We start from the raw sequence: 21,207 nt of genomic DNA on the forward strand, positions 1-21,207 counted from the left end.
AATGCATAACCTTAAAAACCTAACAGCTCTGATTGCCACAGCGATCACGTTCCGTGTGCTTAGCCTGCCTTTTCACTTGCTTTTACACCTCACCTGTGAGACACTGAGCATCTGTCCAGGCAGAGTGCAGTGGAACAGGACATCGCTGAATGCGTTAAGCAGCCCTAATGGGTTTTCTCTCCATCATGCTGGTTTTATACAGCTCAGGCCCTACCATTGGGATACCCAAGACACAACTCTGGCATCAGCATAATAGATCCTCGCTGTTTCTAGTGCTAGCTAATGTGAAATTACTCTTGCAGATGAAAGCTACATGTCAAGACTCTGGCTTGGGTAGCCTGCTGCTGTGCGCTTGCTGCAAAGCAGCATGTGCAGGCCATTCCCTTGCAGTCCTTGTGGTGAACACTTGCTAAGAATCCCCCTCAAACTGACAAAAGCCCTTTGGTGAAGGGCTGACATAGCGATGCTGAGCCCAGATGTCCAGAAGGAGGTGTGAACCAGGGCCAGCACTGCGTTGTACGTTGCTCGGCACGGCCTGTGTTCCTTACCAGCTCATGTTCTACCCCATCTTCACACAGCTGTCTGCTCCCAGGAGGCGATGACAGGGCCCTGCCGGGCTGTGATGCCTCGTTGGTACTTCGACTCTAACAAGAGAAAATGCATTCGCTTTATATATGGAGGCTGCGGAGGCAACAGGAACAATTTTGAGTCAGAGGAGTATTGTATGGCTGTGTGTAAAAAGATGAGTAAGTCCTGCCTCCCGCTGGCCCCTTTGCAGCTAGCCACTGTCTGTCTGGCGTTTGGTGTCTCCTCCTCCTTGCCTAGGTCAAGAGAGGATCCGTGTGCAGCCCATCCTTTTGGTTCTGGTGTCTGTCCTTTTGCAGCAGTCTCCTCTTGTCTCTGCTTCTCGAGGTCTTTAGGTTTGACTTTCATGGGGGAAAGCGGTTCTGGTTGCGTGCTGTCTGTGCTCACCATTGGTCTGCAGCTCTTACCAAGGGGCTTGGTTATCTTCTGGATCTATAGCAGGAACCAGGGGCTGTTTCTCACCTCTCGTTATGAAAGCACCTCGCTTGCCTGTTTGCATAATGGCTTTTTTTCCAAATCCATGGAAGAAAGCACTCTCTTTCCCCAGTCACATTGCCATGCATGTGTTTGACTAGTCAGTCCTGAGAAGCAGGCTGCTACTCGCCGTTCTCCTGAAGGTAGGCGTTTTCTTGCTATTACCTTTTCAGGAGACATCAGTGAAGTAGTATAGAATTCAGTTCCCCACTTTCAGCTCGGTTTGAAATATGAATCACGATTCAATCCCTGCTTTTTTTTTTTTGAGAGCTTGAGGTTTTTGGCACCAATTTCAACTGGCTTTTATGTCAGATGATAAAACTACCAAAAACATTTTAACCTCCTTATTAATCTTATTGTTGAACTCCAGCACTTCCACTTCAGCTACCATTAAAGCCTTTTGAAAGGCTTTTTGTGTTATCTGGGGCTTGGCAGTCTGACTATACAGCCATAATCCTGTTTACAAAATGGGCTTCATGCAAGTGCTTTAGATTGGGCTGATCTAACTGAAGTGGTGAAATAAAAGATGTGGATGTCAGGAGCTTCTCATACAGGAGTTTGTCCTGTTACAGAGGGATTTGGGGCTGGAAAGAGAGTCAGAGGCTGGTTCAGAAATGCCATGGGCAGGTCCAGAGCACAGTGCAGGTCTGCATTGTCCTCGTACACAGCGATAATGCCTGTGTTATATGTTGCCATTCTTTCATGCAGTAATTCTTCCCCTTCTCCCCTCCTCCCTCCTGAGTAAGAAGGTCTGTGGAGTCCATTGCCTGCTAAACTCTTCCCCTTCATTCATGCTAAAGCACAAGGTGACTTTTGCTCAGAATCAGGCTGACTTCCAGCGAAGTGTTGGAGGTTTTTTCTGCCCATGTTAACATAATGGTTGAAGGGTTACCTTAGCTTTCCCATTCTGCTCTCTGTCTGTTAAAGGGCAGCGACAGAGCACGTCCTGCTTGCCGTAGATCCTTTCCGAAAGGGCTCTAGGATGTGGCATGTCTAAAACTGTAGCACAGAAACCTGGTTCAGTGTTTCCCCACTGTGGTGTATGGAGCACAGAGCTCCCGTTGTGGATTCTGCAGGAGCTTGAGACTGTCAGCTCTGAAATCCTATTTCTCCCCTTGTCGGATTTGAATGTCGTAAAGATGCAAATCATCCCGATTATTGGACAAGTCAGTTTGTCTCACTGAGCCTCCTTCTGTTGCTGTCTTGTCTAATATCATTGCCTGTTAGTCCTGTATGGTGCATCTGCTACAGAAGGTAGGTTTGAAGTGTTAAAATACAGGGTAGTGTTTTGTGCAGATCTATTGTCGAGCTCCTTAATCATGTTAATGATATCTGGAGCCAGCTTGTCAGTGAGCAGCTAATGCACAAAATGTCATTTAAACTATCCAGAGCCAGAGGGAAGGGGAAAAGAACACAAATTCTTTATTCTGCAATGCAAGTCACTCTGTTCTTGGAGCTGAATAGTGCTGGTCTCAAAACTAAAGAGAAGACCAAACAGGTGCTGGTTGTCACAGCGCATTACTGTGTGTTTGGGCTGATGTAACTGGCAGCTTAGAGATACAGAAATGGACTCCTGGTAGGTGGTGGTTCAGCAGGCTTTGCCTGATGGATTAATTCTGCAGGCATGGAGGCTTCTCTCCCTACCTGTCTTATACAATCCAGGATCGTGTTTTTCTGCACCTCCACTTATCCCTCCCCTCTCTTTGCAGTGCCAACCGATGATGTGGATGTGTATTTCGAAACCCCCGCTGATGACAATGAACATGCCCGCTTCCAGAAGGCGAAGGAGCAGCTGGAGGTCAGACACCACAACCGCATGGATCGGGTGAGCGTTTGGCTTTGGCCTTTTGTACTGCACTGCGAGGCAGTTCGATTTTTCTCTTCTCTGAAGATGAGATATAAATGTCTGTCTTGCTGATCTGCTCTGTCCTTTTCTTGTCCAGGTGAAAAAGGAATGGGAGGAAGCAGAGCACCAAGCTGTAAATCTCCCCAAGGCAGAAAGACAGACTCTCATTCAGGTAAGAGTTGAAGGGCCTAAAGGAGATAGCTACAGGTGCTTGGCCTTCATCTTATCAATAAACTAAGAGAGAGCTACCAATATTCAAAGCCAAAAAATGACTGAAATGGAAGAGCAGCTTTCCTGTTCTGTCAGCAGTTGCCTTTTAGAGGAGATTCAATTCAATTGCGTGTTTTGTTCTAGAAGCTGGAGATGATCCGATAGTGTGCCAGGACCATTCTTAAGCCAAGGAGGAGGAAGCTATCTCACATCAGAGCCAAATTGTAACTTCAGACCTTCAGCCTGCTTTGCACTGAGCAGCGACCTCACAGCCCTGTTCAGATTGGCCCTCGTGCTCTGGGCACACATTTCCTGTTTGGGCAGACTTAGTGAAAACCACTTAGACAGCAGATAAAGCTGGTTTGCTGCCAAAATGCCAATCTCCTGCCTTATGAGTAGAGTCCAGTTAGATGATGAAGTTAATCAGGAATATGCTTTGTATGGGATTGTTAGAGGCAGATATTCCTGGCAATGGGAAACAGATGAAGTTCCCTCAAAGCAGTAGGCAGGTATCATTTGTTCAGTGTAGTTTTCATCCCTCAGCACCAAAATTATCTTTATCTGCAGGGCCGTGAGCCCCCTTCAGACCAGGTTGTTTAGCAAGTTTGGAAGGTAAATATGAAATCTGCATCATCGTCTGTCAGTTCCCTTCTCTCCTGCTGTAAATGTCTAGGACATGCAATGTGAGAGGCTCCATTTATTCCAAGGAGTTATATGAATGAGAGAGATCCTGAAGCATGCAGCCTTTTATAGGGACTCTGTTCTTTGTTCCAGCACTTCCAGGCAATGGTTAAATCTCTGGAGAAAGAGGCAGCAAGTGAGAAGCAGCAGCTTGTGGAGACTCACCTGGCTCGTGTGGAAGCCATCCTGAATGATCGCCGTCGGATTGCACTGGAGAACTACCTGGCTGCCCTGCAAGCAGTCCCACCACGAGTGAGTTCCTTTGCAGTGATGTTTTACAGTGGGGTAGTGCTGGGTAAAAAGAGGTATTATGTAAGAGATTTGTACAGAACTATCCAGTAGCAAAGCAGGTTCACGTCTCAAATGCTGTATTTCAGTAGCGATTTTTATTGGAATCACGTGGATTTGAACTCTTTCCTCCTACCCTCCCCAAAATCCTGCAGCCCCACCGCATCGTGCAGGCTCTGAAGCGCTACGTTCGTGCTGAGAACAAGGACCGTCTGCACACCATCCGTCACTACCAGCACGTCCTGGCAGTTGACCCAGAAAAGGCTGCACAGATGAAATCTCAGGTATAAGAATGTTTCTATCAAGGGAGGCATTGTAACCCAGCAGAGGCACTAGCAGGCATGCGTCAGGTCCTCACGTTAGTTTGCTGGGTGCTATAGCAACTTGATAAGCTTGTGTGGAGATCTCCCATTCTGTATGCATGCTGCCTGCCAGCAGATACTCTGCACACTTGTCTTCAGTGTGTGACTCAGAGTTTAAGAAACAACAACCGAGGATGGAGGTTCTACTGCCTTGGGAGTGCAGGGATTAGGACTAGTTTGGTGCCATCTTTGTGTTTCCTTTAGTTGAGTACCCATGAAGTTATTTGTTGGAGGCTTGGTCATCTTTGCATGCACTTTCCTTTCTTTAAAGGTTTCTTTAAGATTGATAATAATTGTGATGTTTACAAACTGCTGTTTGGCTTGTGATATAGAATATGCAGTAGCATTCTCAGAGAGAACTTAGCATATCAAACACAGTCTGTCCTGATCCTTTGTTCTGAAGCTGCCAAAGCCCAAGAGGGAGTGTGTGAACTGTATTCTTAAGCTGAAACCTAAACAGTCCTTAATTCATTCTGAAGGCTGCAGTGTCAACAAATCGACATGTGAGGGATGTGGGTGGTACAGTTCAATTTCCATTCGCTTTACTTTTCAGATGCACTTTAAGCTCCTCAATCGATTCCTTTGACTGACAAGTTGCCACATGTAAAATTAAATTGCTTTCATCCTTGCTCTAAAAGGTCAGGTACACGTTAGACTGTAAAAGAGGTCCATTCAACTAGCTAGCTTTCTCCAACATTTGGCTGTCTGTATTAATGTGTTTCTTGGTCTGCATGATCCCTGATTATGCAGCACCCTCTGCAGGTCAGGCTTGACTTCACCAGTGAATTTAATACACCAGGGAAACATGATTTGGAGCTGAATTTATTTCTCAAATGAAGGGAGAAAGCTGTGAGTGGGTGTAGTGGGTACAAGAAACATGTAACATATCTGTTGTTCTGAAAGGCACCTTTGTTCTGAAAACAGAGGTTAAATAATACTGTATGCTCCCTTTGCTCTAATCTTTCCTAGTAGTTGGGAATGATAATCCATTTAATAAAGCGCTTACTTGAAGTTGCAGCAGGAAATGAATTGTGACCGTATCTGGGATATAGAAAGCAGCTATCTTCAGAGTAGAGAGCTGGTTACAGTGCAAGTCAGCTGACTCCTCTCCATCTTTCTTTCTTTCTCTCCCCCTCTGGACTAGGTGGACCAACAGAATGGTCCCATCCTGTCTGTAATAGCAATTCCTCTAGTAGTAGGTATCTTACTAAGTAAATGGAGTATTGGTACCAGTAAAGTGACTGGCAGTCTTTGCCTACTCCAACGCGTTCGTGTTCGTTTGCAGGTGATGACACATCTCCGTGTGATTGAGGAGCGGATGAATCAAAGCTTATCTCTGCTCTACAAGGTGCCATATGTGGCTGAAGAAATCCAGGATGAGATTGGTGAGTGTCTCTGCCAGCTCCCTTGCCACTGCATTAGACTAGGATCTGTGCCTTGAAGTGAGGCAGACTGCAGAGAGGTTGCTAACTTCTTTGAGGATGCCCTAAACAACGAGCACATGGGTGTAGATGCAGGTACTGCAGGGCATGTATTCCGTGGGTTTTGCAGCACAGCAGGTCAGAGCAGCTTGTCCTAAGAACTTTCACTGTGTCCAAGTCAACAACAGTCAGAGTAGCAAAGCTATCATTCAAAGGTAGATGAAAAAAGGAGCATAAAAATAAGCCAAAGCTTTCTTGTTTTATAGGGTTTTAATCCCCCCTTGCCAAAACCTCTGGCCACATTAAGCTCTTATTTGCATGTTTTTCTGGCGGGTGCCTTTAGTAAGCATTCCAGATGGGACCTCGGTGTATACATGATAAGATAACCTGGCAGCCCAGAGGAGTGTTTGCCTCGCAGCCTTGCATCAGCCAGTTCAAACCATCTGCCCCTTTCTGTTCCTGCCAGGCTTCATGCAGTTTCTCTAAGATTGCCTCTTATTCCTTTTAGATGAATTGCTTCAGGAGCAACGTGCAGACATGGATCAGTTCACATCGTCCATTTCTGAGTCCCAGGTGGATGTCAGGGTGAGCTCTGAGGAAAGTGAAGAAATTCCCCTGGAGGGCAAACCTTTCCGTCCGTTCCAGGTGAAAACATTCCCAGCCGTGCCTGAAAATGAAGGTATGTAGCACTGAAGAGTTGGGTTCGTTTGCCTTACAGAACATAGGCACTGCTTTCTTAACTGCTAGGGTGGCTCAGTGGCGCAGGACACTCCATCCCTTGGGGTCACTGAAGAGGAAAGCAGCCTCTGTACATTCAGACTGTGTCCATTTGGAAGAAGTGGTGCTGCTACAGATTTGCACTGAGCTGCATTTTTGGTTTCCTGATTCTGCTCCTTGCAAAACTGTTTCCTCTCTTTCCCTTTTGCAGGAAGCGTTAAGTTTTTACTCTGTAGCCTGAATCTGGAACTCACTGTCACTGTTTAACCAAAAAGTGCTCGTGTAAGTCTTTGTGCCGTGACCTTCTGAAGGGACACAGGACTTTATTTTCCTTTTAATACCTCTCTATTTTTTGCTCAGCGGGTGTTGACATCTGGTGTGTGTGTGTGTATTTATTTTAAAAACGCTTGCAGAGAGTCCTGAGCTTAAAGAAAGCTGTAGACTAAAAGCTTTTCCCAGGGTCTGAGTCAGAAATCACGCGCAAGCCTTTTTTCCTTTCTCTCTTAATCTCCTTTCTCTGCTATTTTTGTTTTTGTTTTCCCTCCTGCTAGATCCTCAGCCGGATTTGTACCATCCAATGAAAAAAGGTTGGTTCTAAGCTGCTCCCTCACAGTGCTTCTATCACTCTCCTACCTTCTCTGTGTGCTCGATAGCTTCATTTTAGTTTCATACCCACCTTTATTTGCATTTCCCAGCCCTCATTTAGTTTAGTAACTTTGTTTGCTTGTTTAGGCCTAGTGTTAAAGAAACAAGCTAGTCTGAATATCCAGTTGGTTCTGTGTGTTCCTTTCTGATGGGCTAGCAGGTGTCTCAGAGTACACAGATTAACTTCTTTGCCCTCAAGAAATGTGGGCTTAGTCTGTCTGAAGCCATGCAGTGCTTTATATCTCATCGTTTGTACTCAGATACTCAACACTTATCAAAGCAAACCAGGCAGTGCTCGTGCTAAATAGTCTGTAGGCTGTTCTGCAACTGATGACAGCACTGAGCTGGGGATCTATGTGCCACAGCAGTCCCAGGCTGTATTTCTCACCTAAACACCCTCCTAGACACTACTGGGGATATGTTCAGGAGCAGGTAAATAGGAGATTCCTTCTTTGTGTTTTTTCTGCATCCCTTTTTCACAAGTAGCATCTCTCCATACGAGCAAAGTCCTGTGTGATTATCCGTTTCTCCTTGAGCTCGTTATTGATTGTGTAGTAACAGTGTCTGGCTAAAAAGGGGCTGTCTGGGCTCTAAGAGAGGCATGGAAATATTGATGTTCAGTTACATTCTGTGTCAGAGATACAGTCTCAGGTAACCATGCTGCCCAGCTGACCTGCTGACTGAGCCAGTTCCCAAAGTAGCAGTGGAAGGGCTGATTGTCAGGATGCTGTTGCAGAGCAGTGGCACATGTGGGGACTAAAACAGTTGTTTTACTCTGCCTTTGGTTCCATATGCATTGTGTGGAATTTCAAAGCCAAGGATTTTGCTAATAGCCATCTAATGTGAGCACGGATAACTCTTAATGTGGTGAAGACCAGATGGCTAGAAATTGTTCGCATTACCAGTATTTCTTTACAAAAGTCACCTTCATCATTATGGAGCAACGCACAACTGACCACACTGGAAAGAATTATGGCAGCCTTTAGTTGGATTCTTGATTGATGTGTTGTCTTAAAGATGCTAAGTACGGGCTGTCCTCCCCAGTTAGGTAAATGGAAGCTTCTGATAATGTAGGAACAAGGGTTACATCCTACATTTCCCCCTCCTTCCTCTTTTCATTGAATTTCTCAAGGGCTGCCAGGGAGATCTGCTTATTTTGTGTGTGTGGTTATTGTGGGTTGGTTTTTTCTTTCTTTACCTGCACCTTAGAGCTCTACAGCACTGGGTCTGTTATTGGGTACAGTAACAAATAGCAAAGCTCAGTGCAGCAGCTGAACTCCCAGCTCTGGAGACTGTTTTGTGCTGCCTCCTAAGAACTGAGTGAAGCAGCCGTAGGCCAAAAGCTGGTGCAGTAGTTCTCTTAAAAACTACTTGTGTCTATTCTGTCCAGAAAATCCAAATCATTGACTTTCACAATAACATGAACTGCTCTAGTGGCTGTGAGAAGTCAGACTGGCAGCTGTGGCTGTGCTTGGAATCTGATTATAGCATCCAAAGAGCTGTGAAGGGAAAGGGAGTGCAGCAGAAGTCTGGATGCTCCTTTTGGGAGGAGCTGGAGTGAAACATTGGTTTCCTTGGCGTTTTTGTGCAGTAAAAAGCTTGTCAGGGTAAAAACCTGCTGTAGAGCCAACTGTCCTTTGCATCCTGTCAAAGAACGAGTGCCAGTTTCAGCACTGGTTGACGTCATGTCTCGGGCAACCTGCAAGCTCAGCAGCTTGTGAAGAGCTGCACACGATCACCTGTAAAACATTAAGTGCCGTAGTAATATTTCCCCCCACTTCATACTCCTCCTTGGAGGGACCCAACTGTAGCTTCCCTGCCCCCTGCTTTGCTTTAGGGAGGTGTGGATGTTGTGAAGGACATTACGTTGTGCAGTGGAAAACTTGCAGTCTCCTAACTCATTGTGTGACGGTAGGTCGGACTATCCTGCATCAAATTGTTGCTGATTGGATCTGTTTATAAATGCTTGAGATCAAAACAGTTTATACAGAGCAGCCTTCCGTTAATTGATATTCTTATAGCATATAGTAGTTCTGGCTTAGAAATGGGTGAGTGATGTTCTGGTATAGGGGCTAGCATAGTACTCTGCTCCTCCTTTGCCCTGGGGTTTATCATTTCTGGGCTCACGCTGGATGTGGGGCAGCAGCTCATTACAGAGCTGTACTGGGTGACCTTGAGATTCTCATTCCTGAGATGCTGCTGATGTGCTTGATTCCAAAAGAATGGGTGATGCTGACCATGCAATTGCAAGCACTCCCTGTGTGCTGGCTGCCAGCAGAGAGGAGACCTGAGCTGCCATCACAGGTCACGTGGAGGTGGTGGTGACCCTGGGTGACACTTGCAGAAAGGAACTGCACGCTCACAGTTTGTGTTACATGTTGTCTTGGAACTTCTAACAGCAGTACTTAACAGTACGGTGTGTCTGAATTTACACTTGAGCCTGTTTTGGTGAGTCCTGTCTGCTTCTCTCATCGCCACCTCATTTCCCTTCATTAACAGAACCTCCCTGATCACTTGTCACTGTAGCATAGCTTATGAGCTCCCCTTCTGACACAACAGCATGAAGACAGCTTAATAATCAGCGGTCGGTGTGGTTAAATGCAGTAGCTGTGGCAGCTCTACAAAGAGTAGGTAATCCTTCCTATGTGGTGCTAAGGGCTGACTGACGCTCCCTGCCTTGCTCTTTTGGTGCAGGTTCTGGCATGACTGAGTTGGATGGGCTGATTGGTGCTGAAGAAAAAGTGATTAACAGCAAGAAGAAAGTGGATGAAAATGTGGTGAGCCCTCCACCTTTATTTTATAAGGCAAAGCCTGCTCCGGGCACTAATTAATAGCAGTGGCTTGTTTTCATTCCTCCTTCCTGCTAACAGAATGCCAGTGTATTCACTGTCCATATGGTGAGGGGGAGTCAGTTTTCTGACTATTGTAGGCTCTTAATACTGATTAGCATGAGAAGGGTGGGAGGGTGAGGGAAGGAGAGAGATCTGGATCTTTGGCAGTCTGAGCCAGTGGAGTGTCTGATTCAGTAATTGCTTTCCCAGATAGAAACCCTTTGATATACCTTTGTTTTAGCAAGGTAGCTTTCTGTCTGAGTACACTGAAATGCTGTTGTATTCCACCTGCTTTCCCACACACTTTTCATGGCAAGGTAGGCCTCACCTCATCAAGGTGGGTGATTCAGTAGGTGCATCTATCTGCAGCATAACAGATTCACTGGGTCATGGTGACAGCTGCCTCCAGCAGTTGCCTGGCTTGAAAAAGTTGGTTTTTTGGAAGCTTTCTTTCAGAATTGCCCTATAGCCACACGTTAGTTGTTAAGTGACAGAAGTGCTGTGTGCAAGACATTTTAATTCAGGCCTTCACTTTGAGGCAGTCTAGACTTCCAAATGGTTGCGGTTATTTTCTCGGTTGGCTCTAAAAGTTGGAGATGATCCCACGCTTTGGAGAACAGGGTAGAATGGCAGGTGGTTCTGAGCCCTTGCAGGTATTCATCAGAAGTCTCTTGTCTGGCTTCACGTTCCTTCTCCCACCTGTTTATTACAGCTCCTTTCATAAAATGCTTTTGTGACTGTTTTCAGGTGATTGATGAAACTCTCGATGTGAAGGAGATGATTTTCAATGCGGAGCGTGTTGGTGGGCTGGTGGACGAGCCGGTATGTGTGGGGTTACATACATAAGAGTCCAGTGATTGCTGACTTCCTAACACTGCATGTTGGTTCCTTCACATTACCAAGTTCCAGGGGTTCCGTGTGTTGACAGTGCTCTGGGAAGTCATGCAGAGCGTATGGCACTTCTGCATAAAGATAACAGGACAAACATCAGATGCTAACTCAACTCTTTTGTTGCAGAAGTGCTTTGTGGGATATGAAAGCACTGTGGGTCAGTGCTTGTCCGGAATGCCTAAATGGGGAAACAGTTTTGTGTTCATTGTCCTTTTGACAGAAGGAGATTAAATATTTACACTGCCATGTATCATGTCTTGATACCACAGCTGGTTGAAGACCTTATTGGTGGCCTCCTTTTAGGTTTGCAGTTAGCATTGAGGCTCTCGCATTGCTCCTTTTATGCCTGATCCATCACTGTCCTCCTTGCAGGATAATGACAACTCGCTTCGTGATGACTTCAGTTTCAGCAGCAGTGCCCTCATTGGTCTGTTGGTGATTGCTGTTGCCATAGCTACTGTGATAGTCATCAGCTTGGTGATGCTGAGGAAGAGGCAGTATGGAACCATCAGCCATGGGATTGTGGAGGTGAGAAACCACTCCTGCTCCATAACTGAGGATGAAAATAGACCGCATTGAATCACAAGCTGTGTGTAGGGGGTGTAGATGGCAGTAGGTGCCATCAGCTGCTCTGCTCTTGGCTGGATGGGGTTTCACTCTGCCCCATGCTGCCATCTTTGTCACTTATATATTAGCATGCAGGTAGCACTTGTCAGCGTGCCATGCTGGGCCCTGTCACATCACTGTTGTATTCACTTATCACAAGGAATTCAATTAGGCATCCCTGTCTGGCTCAGGATAGGATTTAACAGTAAATGAGCTTTTGAGGCGATTTCTTTAGTCAGTCAGTCAATCCGTAGTAATTTGTCCTCCCAACTAATATAGCGACTATTAGGAGTGTGATCAGCAGAACACAGAGAAGCAGTTTTTTCCTAGTCCTTCAGCTCCCAATATGCACATTGCTAATGGCAACTTAATGGAGTCTGGAGAAAGCTGCCCTTCCCCTTTGCTCGACTGATGAGAGAAGCGTAATGTCAAGTGTAATTCTCACTGTAACGAGAGAGATGGGTCCCAAATTTGTCATGTTAAATAACTGATGGGAAACCTGGGCGTGCAGAAAGCATTAACACCTGACTGAGGAATTCTGTTAAGCAAATCATTTTTGTTGTTTTCCTTCCTTTCTGTTTCCTGCTTGGCGTGGTATTTATCCAGCCTTCTGTATTAACTGCCTTGCTGTGATGTGAGGCTTTTCGAGTGCCTCCTCTGACCAGAGATCATCCTTTCTTTCCCAAGGTTGACCCAATGCTCACTCCAGAAGAGCGGCATCTGAGCAAGATGCAGAACCATGGCTACGAGAACCCCACTTACAAATACCTGGAGCAGATGCAGATATAAAAGAGATGAAGAAACAGCAGCCCTGATCAGGAAAGGAGCAGGGCAAGAAGGGCCAAAGTGGTCCAGCGTTTTGGATCAACTACTGACCAACCGTTGCTTCAAGAGGACTTCATCTTACATTCAGAACTCCTGGATCATTAAGACTATAATTACTACTGTAGAGTTGCAATTTCCATTCTTTTAAATGGGTGAAGAGATGATAATATAACAATATGATATATAAATCTCCTTAAATGGGAAAAAAAATGGATCTATTGCAGATATTTGACTGAGATGTAGTTTTCTTTTTCTTTTGTTTTTTTTTTTTTTTTAAATAATCTGAAAAACACCAGTTCTGTTGTACTGTTGTCTGATACAAGCTCTATATATATCAAATGGGAAACGTTGATTTTTATTTCTGATAGACCACCTGTATATTGAGGGTCATTTGTACCAGCCCGCCTTGTAAAAAGGAGACAGTTGTGGCTCTTCATTCTGGCTTTTATATATAAAGCAGTATTTTTTTTTCCTTTATTATTATTATTATTTTCTTTATTTTTCTTTCTTTCAGTGAATTTTGCTGGGAGTTGCAAAGAGATTAATTTAGGGATAGGAACTGTGAAGGCATATAAACAAGGAAGGCATTTGGAACGGTAACGAACAAAAATCCTCACGACGAGGGAAAGAAAAAGGAAAGAAAAGAATAAACCCCATCCTCATAACGCCAGTGATGTGCACCCTGCTGCTTAGCAGCTTGGGCTCTAGGAATCGAGGCTCCCTGGAGGCAAGGAGTTAAAAGGCTTCTAGCATCTCTGTTTATAGTTACTCTAGTGGAATGTTAGAACATGGTTTGTGCATACTGGGGTCTGCACATTCCCCTTTCAGATTCAGTTCTGCTTTAGAGTTGGAAGTTCCTGGTATTGAATTGAAATCCTCTGTTCTCAACCAGTTTCCTTCAGTACTCACCTGGCATTAACAGCCCCTTTTGCTACTACTTTCTAATTTCCCCCAGCTCTCCTGCCTCGCCAACATGGTAAGTAGTTAAAGAGGCGCAGTGTGTTGAGCCTTTGCATCTCCTCCTGTGATGTTGGGCTTTGGGTCCTTCCCAGAACGACAAATCACTGCAATAGTCAGCACCCTGGGAGCTGATGAACGTGGGGGGGAAGGAGAGAGGGCTAAGTTGGGAAAGGGATTCTGCCTGCTTTAAGGGAAATTGAATGCAAGGCCCCAAGAAGAACAGAAGGGGTTTCGTTCTGCTCACCATCTTGTCTTTGTAATGCTTGTATAGTTGGTGTTAATGCTCACGGCTTTTTTAAATCTGGAGGTTCTGGTAACCTGTGGTGTATTTTTTCTATTTCTCCTGTGACTTTACTTTCTTTTCCCTTCCATGTCTCTTCCCACTATGCACAGATTTACCTGCAAACTCCTTAGTGTGGTCTGTGGGGAATGTACAAAGTTTAAACACATCAATAAACACTTTAACTTCCAGGTTGTTTATTAACTCTTTATTCACGGGTTTGCCTCCCACTTTGTCCTTTTCCACCCCCCCTCCTTGTCCACCTCTCCTTCACTTCCCATCTTTGAAGCAATGTGCTGACACTGATTGACTGCTCTGCCTTGCCCAGAGTCTTGTGTGGTACATCCAGATCCTGCTGGTCATTGGAGAGAGTCAGGAGAAAAGGAAGATTTCCCCTTAGTTGGGCAGAATCTACTTGGTTAGAGGTTCCCAATGGATTTGAACAGAGGGGAGAGGAGGCAGGAGGGCACAAGAGACACTTAACAGCTTTCAGTAGGAAACGCTCATCGCGTGTTCTGCTTCTCCTTAAAATGGCCTCCTGGGTTCCACTGGAACTCCCATATTCTGGCTGAATTATTCAGACTGCAGCAATGAACAGATGCTGCCCTAGAAAACGCCGTCTGTTGGCTTGTCACAACTACTTGGGAAGGAGTTGTGATTTTTAGCTGTAAATTTCATTTAAATGACACTGCAGCAGTTCTCGGATCCAAAGCTGTTCCTTGGATTGCGCCCTCAGGTAGGATGACCGAGAAAGAAACGAATTATAGAGTCTATAGATTGAATTCTAGAATTGAATTTGAGCATCGGATTTTTTCCTTTGATATATTCTATTGGTCTCCCTGTAGTGGCAATGCTGGATCCTGGCCTGAAGCAGTGATGGAGCACCTGGTGGGAAGGCAGGGCAGCCCAGGGGAGCTCAGGTGCAGGCAATGTACTGAGCAATAGAAGGGCTGGAGCCAGGATACATCCCTTTTTGACTGCAGCCTTAGAAAAGGAAGGAGCTGAGAAACGTGTGCTTGAAGATCTGTGCTATAAAGGTGTTTGCTGTACGTGGTGTGTCTTTAGGAGCTGGGAACACAGAGCAGGGGAGGAAGCGTGGGATGACTCCGTCTCTCTGCTCATTAATAATTGCTCTTCTGAGGTTGTGCGGTGGGATAATGTACGTGGAAACCATTCTGTGCCCAACAGTAGGTGGATGCAGCGTGGGCAGATTTATTTTGCCAACCTCCTTTGTTGTTCCAGCAGTGATGGTTTAGCACGGAGCGTCGATGCTGCTGGCAGCAAACTGCAGATCTCAAGGTTAGTGCAGAGGCTGAGGTTGGTGTCAGCAGGCAGGAGCTTCTTTCTGTCTGGGTGTCTCCAGAGCAGTTGTAACTCATTTGGCATCTGCTCTCTATTGAGATGGCAGAGGCTTCAGTGCATGCACAGGACATCCTTAACCCTTGCAGAGCCTGAGCTGCCTCTGCTGAAGGTCCCCCAGTGGTCCCATAAGAGCCAACAGCTCTGCTGTTACCCAGCACACCCTCAGCTGCACCCACCCCAGATTTAAGTATTTCTTTCCCCCGGTGTTTCTCAGAGAAGCTCCCAGCACCAATCAATACTCCATTCACTCCCAACCAGCCCAGCAGGCAGACAGTGCTTCCAACCTCAAGGCATCATAGTGGGGAGATCCATACGAAGGTTTGTTATAGCACTTTATTGGGGACTGTGTACACCCTGTGCATGCAAAGCTTTGTACAAAAACCCCTCTGCAAAATGCACAGCGAGCAGCAGGCACCAGGAGCTGCTTCAGGGGGCACTTTGCATCCCTCCTGCTGGGTTCTGAGTGGGCCCAACCAGCCACACCAAGCAGAGCCTGCAAGCAAACCAGTCCAGAGGAGATGGCAAACTCCTCGCTGTCCGAGGGAGCCGGGAGCACACAGGATCAGCTCAGCTTTGGGGCGCTGCTTCCTGCTCCTGCTGCTTCCAGTTTAACCAAGCAGAACTCAAAAGTTCATCTCAAGAGCCCCAGAGCAGCAGGAAGGAGGGGTAGCCTCACTTGTCCTCCATGCCACCCTCGGGCAGCAGTGCCCCACCGGAGCCCTTCTTACGGAGGCACAGACCGCAGTCCAGCTCCACATCGATGTCTCCGAATCGCAGCTGGCAGGACTCATTGCAGCTGTGGGGAGGGATAGGAACACGGCTCAGGATGCAGGCAGCAGAGCTGTTGGCTCACCCCAGCCCATCAGGAAGGATGCTGAGCACCCCAGTGGTACCCAGCCCTCCCCATCCCTCCCCGCAGGTTTGGAGGTGCCCACATACCAGCGTGATGCAGCCGCGTTGGCTGCCAGGGTGACGAGAGCTCCTGCGTAGTGCCAGCAGAAGCACATGGTGAGGAATGAGAAGTTGCTGCTGTCAGTCTGGTCCCAGCCTGGTCCTCCCCAGGGAGGGGACAGCACGAACCCGATCTGCTCACAGACAGAGGTGTTAGGCAGAAGCATCAGACTTTAGTATACTGATGATCTTAAAGGTCCCTTCCAACCCAAGCTATTCTATAATTGTTCATTGCTTTTTCTCCTGTTTTTGATCCCATTGCTGCTGCAGTTTGCTGTGAGATAGAGACAAAATAATGCCAGTAACCCCCAGCACTCTGCCCGCAGTGTGATCATCAGCCAAACTGGTGGGGATGTGGGGTGCTCATCTCGGGGAGAGGGATCCAAACATACTTCAAATGCTGAGAGGAATGACTTTAACCTCATAATAAGGGAAACTCATGAGTGTGGTTTCCCACCCTTATAGTCACTGCATCCCTGCCCCCTCCTAAGGCAAAGCCCACAGCTCAGAGGGGAACATTGGGTTCCCACTGACCTGCCAGAGCCAGGAGCCCTGCAAAAGAAATGTGCTGGTCCTGAGGCACTCCAGGATGATGTGATCTCGGAGGAACACCTCCAGGAGGACACAGAGGGCTCCAGCAAAGATAGCAAAGGCCATGAGGGAATGGAGGTGCCGGTCCAGCGCAGCATCACCGTAGTCATGGAAGCAGAAGAGCAAACCTGACAAGAATTAACACTGCGTTAGAAAGGATGCTCTGGGATTTGTTTCTGTCTTTCTTCTGATGACACCCAGCCCTCCCCCACCCTCCCATTCACCTTCTATGAACAGAGCCACGGACAGCGAGAGCCGATCTAAACCCAATGGCAGCTTGAGTGGTGAGTGAGAGACCACGTCCACGATGCCAGAGAGGAGGAAGAAGAGGTACATGGTGGTGTAGTGCCAATGCGTGAGGTCTGTCCAGCTGTGTGTCTTGGGGCTGTACAGCATCAGGTGGGGACCAGAGGGGACGAACTGCTCCACCAGGATCCCTAGGGAGAGGACAGAAAGGTCACATTTCCCTTTTACGTGGAGCAAAGGGCAAACTTGGAAATGTTTCTTTGAGATGAGGAATTCGCAGCGATACCCACAATACTGATAGGGATGGTAGCAGATCATGCCACTGGCTTGTCACCAAGTCCTCCCACACAGCAACAAGCTGTGTCCCACCGTGACAGCCCTCACTGTGCTGGTAGGTGATGGGAGAGGGACTCAGCCCTTACCTGCCAGGGCAAAGAAAGCTTTGACTGCCCCTTCAAAGACTTCCACGCGCCGGAGCCCATAGCTTGGCTGGTTCTCAGCATTCGTTTTCCTCCTGAGATACTTGAGGGGGTATCGCACCGACCACCAGAGACCAAAGATGAGGAAGAAGGTGCCCCGCAGGGCACTGCCAAGGAAACTCGTTGGCATTGGGATCACTCCTGGTGTCTGTAGGGACAAACAGTCTCAGGTTACCCCTAGAACTTGCTAGAGACTGCCACACAGGAACAAGACCTCTCTCCACACTCCCTGTAGACACCTACCACCTGAGGAGCCCTCACTCCTACCCTCCTTGCAGCCTTTCTGCTCTTTCACCTGCGGGCTTTGTGCGGAAGAAAGCATTACTCACCTGCAGAAAAGCTGCCACACCAACTTGCATCAGGGGCCCCTTGCATCACAAATACATCCTCGTCGTGTTTATAAATACCAAAGGAAATGGAAGAGGCTGGATGAACAACTCCAGCACGTTCTCCAAGTCCTCCCACACGAGAAAGTAATTAGCACTGTGAAATAAGGGTAGGACGTGGCATGGCAAGTGCCTCGGGGGTGGGTGAGCTCTGCAAGACATCCCTGGCCAGGCTGGGGCTGCAGTGCTGGGACAGCTTGTGGATTCCAGAGCATCGGCATCCATCACCTGGGATGGGTGATCTGGGAAAGGCTTGGGACTCTTTGAGCCACACTAAGGTTTCCTCATGGCAAGGAAATGAGTCAGTTAAGGTCGATGAGAGCCGCCTGGTCCCAGCAATTGGCTCAGGTTCTCTGCTGTACTTCAGTTGTAGGGTGAGGTGGATGGTGCCCCAGGAGGGACCGTGTCTCTGCTGATTATAGGCTGGACACCCATCCAGGGCACTTATCTTCCTTGCACACGCATCCACGTGCTGAACTGACTAAGAACAAATGCTCTTAAATCACATTTGAGCGATGCACAATTGCATGATAGATAACCAAATGTTACCATTGTCCTATAGGGATGCTAACTGCAATGACAGCAGCCTGAAGCTGGAGTCAGGAGTGTAACTGGCTCAGGACACAGCCACAGCATTAGCATTCCATGCCTCACTGGAGGAGGAGAGCAGAGACCTTCTGGCACCCAAGTATCCAAATGGCAATCCAGAGGATTATCTTTCTTGTAGCAAAGATTCCCCATCCCAACCCTTTGGTCAAGCAGAGGCTTGAATTCATCCCTCTCAGAGAAAGGAAATATATATATATATATACCAACAACAAAAACTTATTTTAAGGCACAGCCACTATTTCTTAGAGAAACCAGACACGTTTCCAAGCAACAAACCACTCTCACAGCTCACACATTCGAGGTGCAGCACGTCCCATTAAGGCCAGACCCAGCCCAGCACCCAAACCCACACTCCTACACAAGCTGGTGAGGCTCCAGGCGAGTCGCAGCCCCAGAGTGCAGAGCTGGGTTATTTATTTTCCCTGCAAGCAACCGTGTCTGTCAGAGGATGTGAAATATGGCTGCAGTCAGGAGTTGTTACCTGCGCTGTCCTTCTCTCCCTGCAGCAGCCATATGGGAGCTGCCTGCTCTCCTTATGGCACAGCACGCTGACTGTGGGCAGGACTGCAGCTCTGCCCAGCTGCAGGGTTCTCCCTTTGAGCTCCATCACACACCAGCAAAGCAGCACCCAGGGGTGTGAAAGGCAGCACCTGGGGCAGCACCCAGCATCCTCCATTCCGAATGATGGGCTCTGGAGAGCCTTCCCCAAATATCCCCCCTCTACTTCTCCTATGTGGGCACTTCTCTCTCAAGCAGAAATCCCCACCTCTCCCTTCTCCTCCTACAAATCCTCCCCCCCAACCCCAGAACCCGAGAGCCCCCCGGAGAAGCCCTAAAGCTGCAGAGCAGCAGGAGGCTGCCTGTACCAGCAGCCCCCCAGCAGCCACCATCACAGAGGTGGACTCCCCACAGCCCTTCCCAAGCTCCAGGAGCCACATCCATGCCACGCATGGCAGCTTGGCCTCTCTTTATAGGCAAAGAGAAGATTTTACCTGCAGCTTCTGCCTGTCCTTCTCCCTCTCCAGACGCCTTGTTACTCAGAAGGGGCAGATAAAGGCAGAGGTGAGGCGGGGAGGTGGCCCTCGGACAGGATGTTTGGAGCTGGGCTCCCCGCAGGCCGGCTTGCAGCACTGACTCAGCCGTGGTTTCACAACAGGGGACACCTGGATCTGCCAGGAGCAAGGAGCATCCCACAGTCTGCCACCAAATCAGGAAGAGCAGCCAAATCCCCTTCCCATGGTGACCACGTGTATTCAGTTATGATGTTGTTTTTTGGATGTCTGGGAAAGAACCAATGGAGAGATGGCAGCAACGAGGCCAGGCTCTGCTGGAAGGGCTCAGAGGTCCCTGATCCACGTACAGTAATCTCTGCATGGGGTTATACAGGGGCTGTGCAGCATGTAAGGTGCCTGTGGGCAGGAGTTTGGGGTCAGGGCTCCCAAACTAGAGCAGAGCCCTTGTGAGCTCCATCTCCAGCCCACAGCAACCAAGAGGGGGAGAGACAAGGGATGGTCCTGCTGCCCCCAAAGCAGACTCTGCGGCACACAGCAGCCTGGTTCTGCTCCTTTTTCTTGTCTGACACTCAATGCTGCCCAGTGTTAAACATTTGCAGGCACAAACCATACCAACATGCAAATCAATCCCTGCACATCCAGCCTTCTCACCTCACCAGCTGCACGGATGAGCAATGAATGAAGTGCCTCGAGGCAAACAGACGCTGTGACCCCACAGCATCCCCATCTCCTTTCAAATCACTGAGTTCCTGGTGCAAAAGCAATGAGCCCTGCCCAAGGAGCAGATGTAGGCAATAAAAAGCACTTGGTGCAGTCACAACCCAGTATTTCTCTGGGTCACAATACATGTAGATGCACATCACAGGGCCCCATGCAATCCCCAAATCCCCTATTTGGAGTGCAGGATAAACAGTGCCCAATGCTCAGCTCTGTCAAGAGCTGCACACATAAGGCAGCACCCAAGGGAAGCCCTAAGGCTGGAATAGCAGGAGGGGAACCAACACACGCAGCCTCCCCCAAGGCTGCTCTCCTGCACAGCCATAAAGGCCACCGAGCCATAGCCAGGAGCCCTTTTACACACGTTATCTCCATATCAGCGATAGCAAGGAGGAGGAAAGAGGAAGAACGTGCAGCTGCTGGTGTGCTGCCATGCAGTGCGGGCCTCCAGCCTTCCTGCAGTCAGCTCCAGAGCATGCAAAGCTCCACCCAGCAGGAGGAAGCTCAGTGCTGGCAGGGTGGGGGAATGCACACAGGGACAGGAACGCGGTGCTTTCACCCACAGGTTCTGCTCATCCTTCTGCACAGGCAGAGAGGGAGCTGAACACGCTGCAACAGGAGCCTGCAGCTTGGAGGGGATGCCAGAACATGCAGCATCACCAAACCAAGGCTGCAGCACCTTGTAGGGTACAAGTGCTCTCCCTAAGCCCCCATAGCAGCTCTCCTTACAAACCCTCCTTGAAAATAACAGAGCGCCCAGGTTGCTGGCAGAGAGCAGCAGCACCTTCAGCAGCCTCTGTGTAACTCAGCTCCCCTTTCTGCCTTCCTTTCCTCACCCAGCCCTACAAAGAGACATCTTCCCCCCCCCCCAAAAAAAAAAGCAGCTGACCTCAAAGCTGGCAGCAAGCAGAAGGAATGAAGCACTTCCAGCAGTGAGAGGACGGAGCTGGGAGGGCAGAGAGGGAGGAAACAAGGCACAACTGCTGGGAGCTGAAGGTGCCTTTTGGCAGGGAGCTCCGAGAGCCAGCAGGAGCACAGCAAGCAGAGAAAGGTCTGATAGAAAGGGCAAATGGGAACCGAGTGCTTACTGGTCTGTTGGTGAGAGCCCTTGGGGAGCACTGGGGTATGAAATGCTTGGGGAAAAGGGGATTCTAGCCATTAGAACAATAACAGCAGCCCCCAGACTCATGGAGCACCAACCACACTGTGTGCTGAAACCAATGCATGCAGA

The 21,207-nt window shown here is 48.2% G+C and overlaps 2 protein-coding genes across 9 annotated transcripts in view; one reads left to right on the plus strand and one right to left on the minus strand.

Moving 5' to 3' along the window:
* Nucleotides 1-13,813, plus strand: part of APLP2 (amyloid beta precursor like protein 2) — a 35,644-nt gene extending 21,831 nt beyond the window's left edge. The window contains exons 7-18 of one of the 8 annotated variants that reach the window (XM_072355014.1): nucleotides 579-746; nucleotides 2,769-2,884; nucleotides 3,003-3,077; nucleotides 3,890-4,048; nucleotides 4,240-4,368; nucleotides 5,732-5,831; nucleotides 6,376-6,546; nucleotides 7,136-7,171; nucleotides 9,924-10,006; nucleotides 10,808-10,882; nucleotides 11,324-11,479; nucleotides 12,245-13,813. In XM_072355014.1, the coding sequence (XP_072211115.1) occupies nucleotides 579-746; nucleotides 2,769-2,884; nucleotides 3,003-3,077; nucleotides 3,890-4,048; nucleotides 4,240-4,368; nucleotides 5,732-5,831; nucleotides 6,376-6,546; nucleotides 7,136-7,171; nucleotides 9,924-10,006; nucleotides 10,808-10,882; nucleotides 11,324-11,479; nucleotides 12,245-12,346 (1,370 nt within the window). In that variant the 3' untranslated portion in view covers nucleotides 12,347-13,813. The remainder of the gene's footprint in view (nucleotides 1-578; nucleotides 747-2,768; nucleotides 2,885-3,002; nucleotides 3,078-3,889; nucleotides 4,049-4,239; nucleotides 4,369-5,731; nucleotides 5,832-6,375; nucleotides 6,547-7,135; nucleotides 7,172-9,923; nucleotides 10,007-10,807; nucleotides 10,883-11,323; nucleotides 11,480-12,244) is intronic. The other 7 variants (XM_072355015.1, XM_072355018.1, XM_072355016.1 and 4 more) reach the window with 7 other exon arrangements.
* Nucleotides 13,814-15,300: 1,487 nt separating this feature from the next.
* LOC140261469 (transmembrane protein 45B-like) lies at nucleotides 15,301-21,001 on the minus strand. The gene is made up of 7 exons (XM_072354932.1): nucleotides 20,866-21,001; nucleotides 19,239-19,415; nucleotides 17,195-17,399; nucleotides 16,751-16,963; nucleotides 16,470-16,654; nucleotides 15,924-16,069; nucleotides 15,301-15,780 (listed from the first exon to the last, which is right to left on the minus strand). The coding sequence occupies exons 3-7, from the start codon at nucleotides 17,379-17,381 to the stop codon at nucleotides 15,657-15,659; spliced, it is 855 nt and encodes a 284-aa protein (XP_072211033.1). The 5' UTR covers nucleotides 17,382-17,399; nucleotides 19,239-19,415; nucleotides 20,866-21,001; the 3' UTR covers nucleotides 15,301-15,656.
* Between the last annotated feature and the right edge of the window lie 206 nt (nucleotides 21,002-21,207).

The sequence above is a fragment of the Excalfactoria chinensis genome, chromosome 21 (genome assembly GCF_039878825.1).
Source record: "Excalfactoria chinensis isolate bCotChi1 chromosome 21, bCotChi1.hap2, whole genome shotgun sequence".
NCBI lineage: Eukaryota > Metazoa > Chordata > Aves > Galliformes > Phasianidae > Excalfactoria > Excalfactoria chinensis.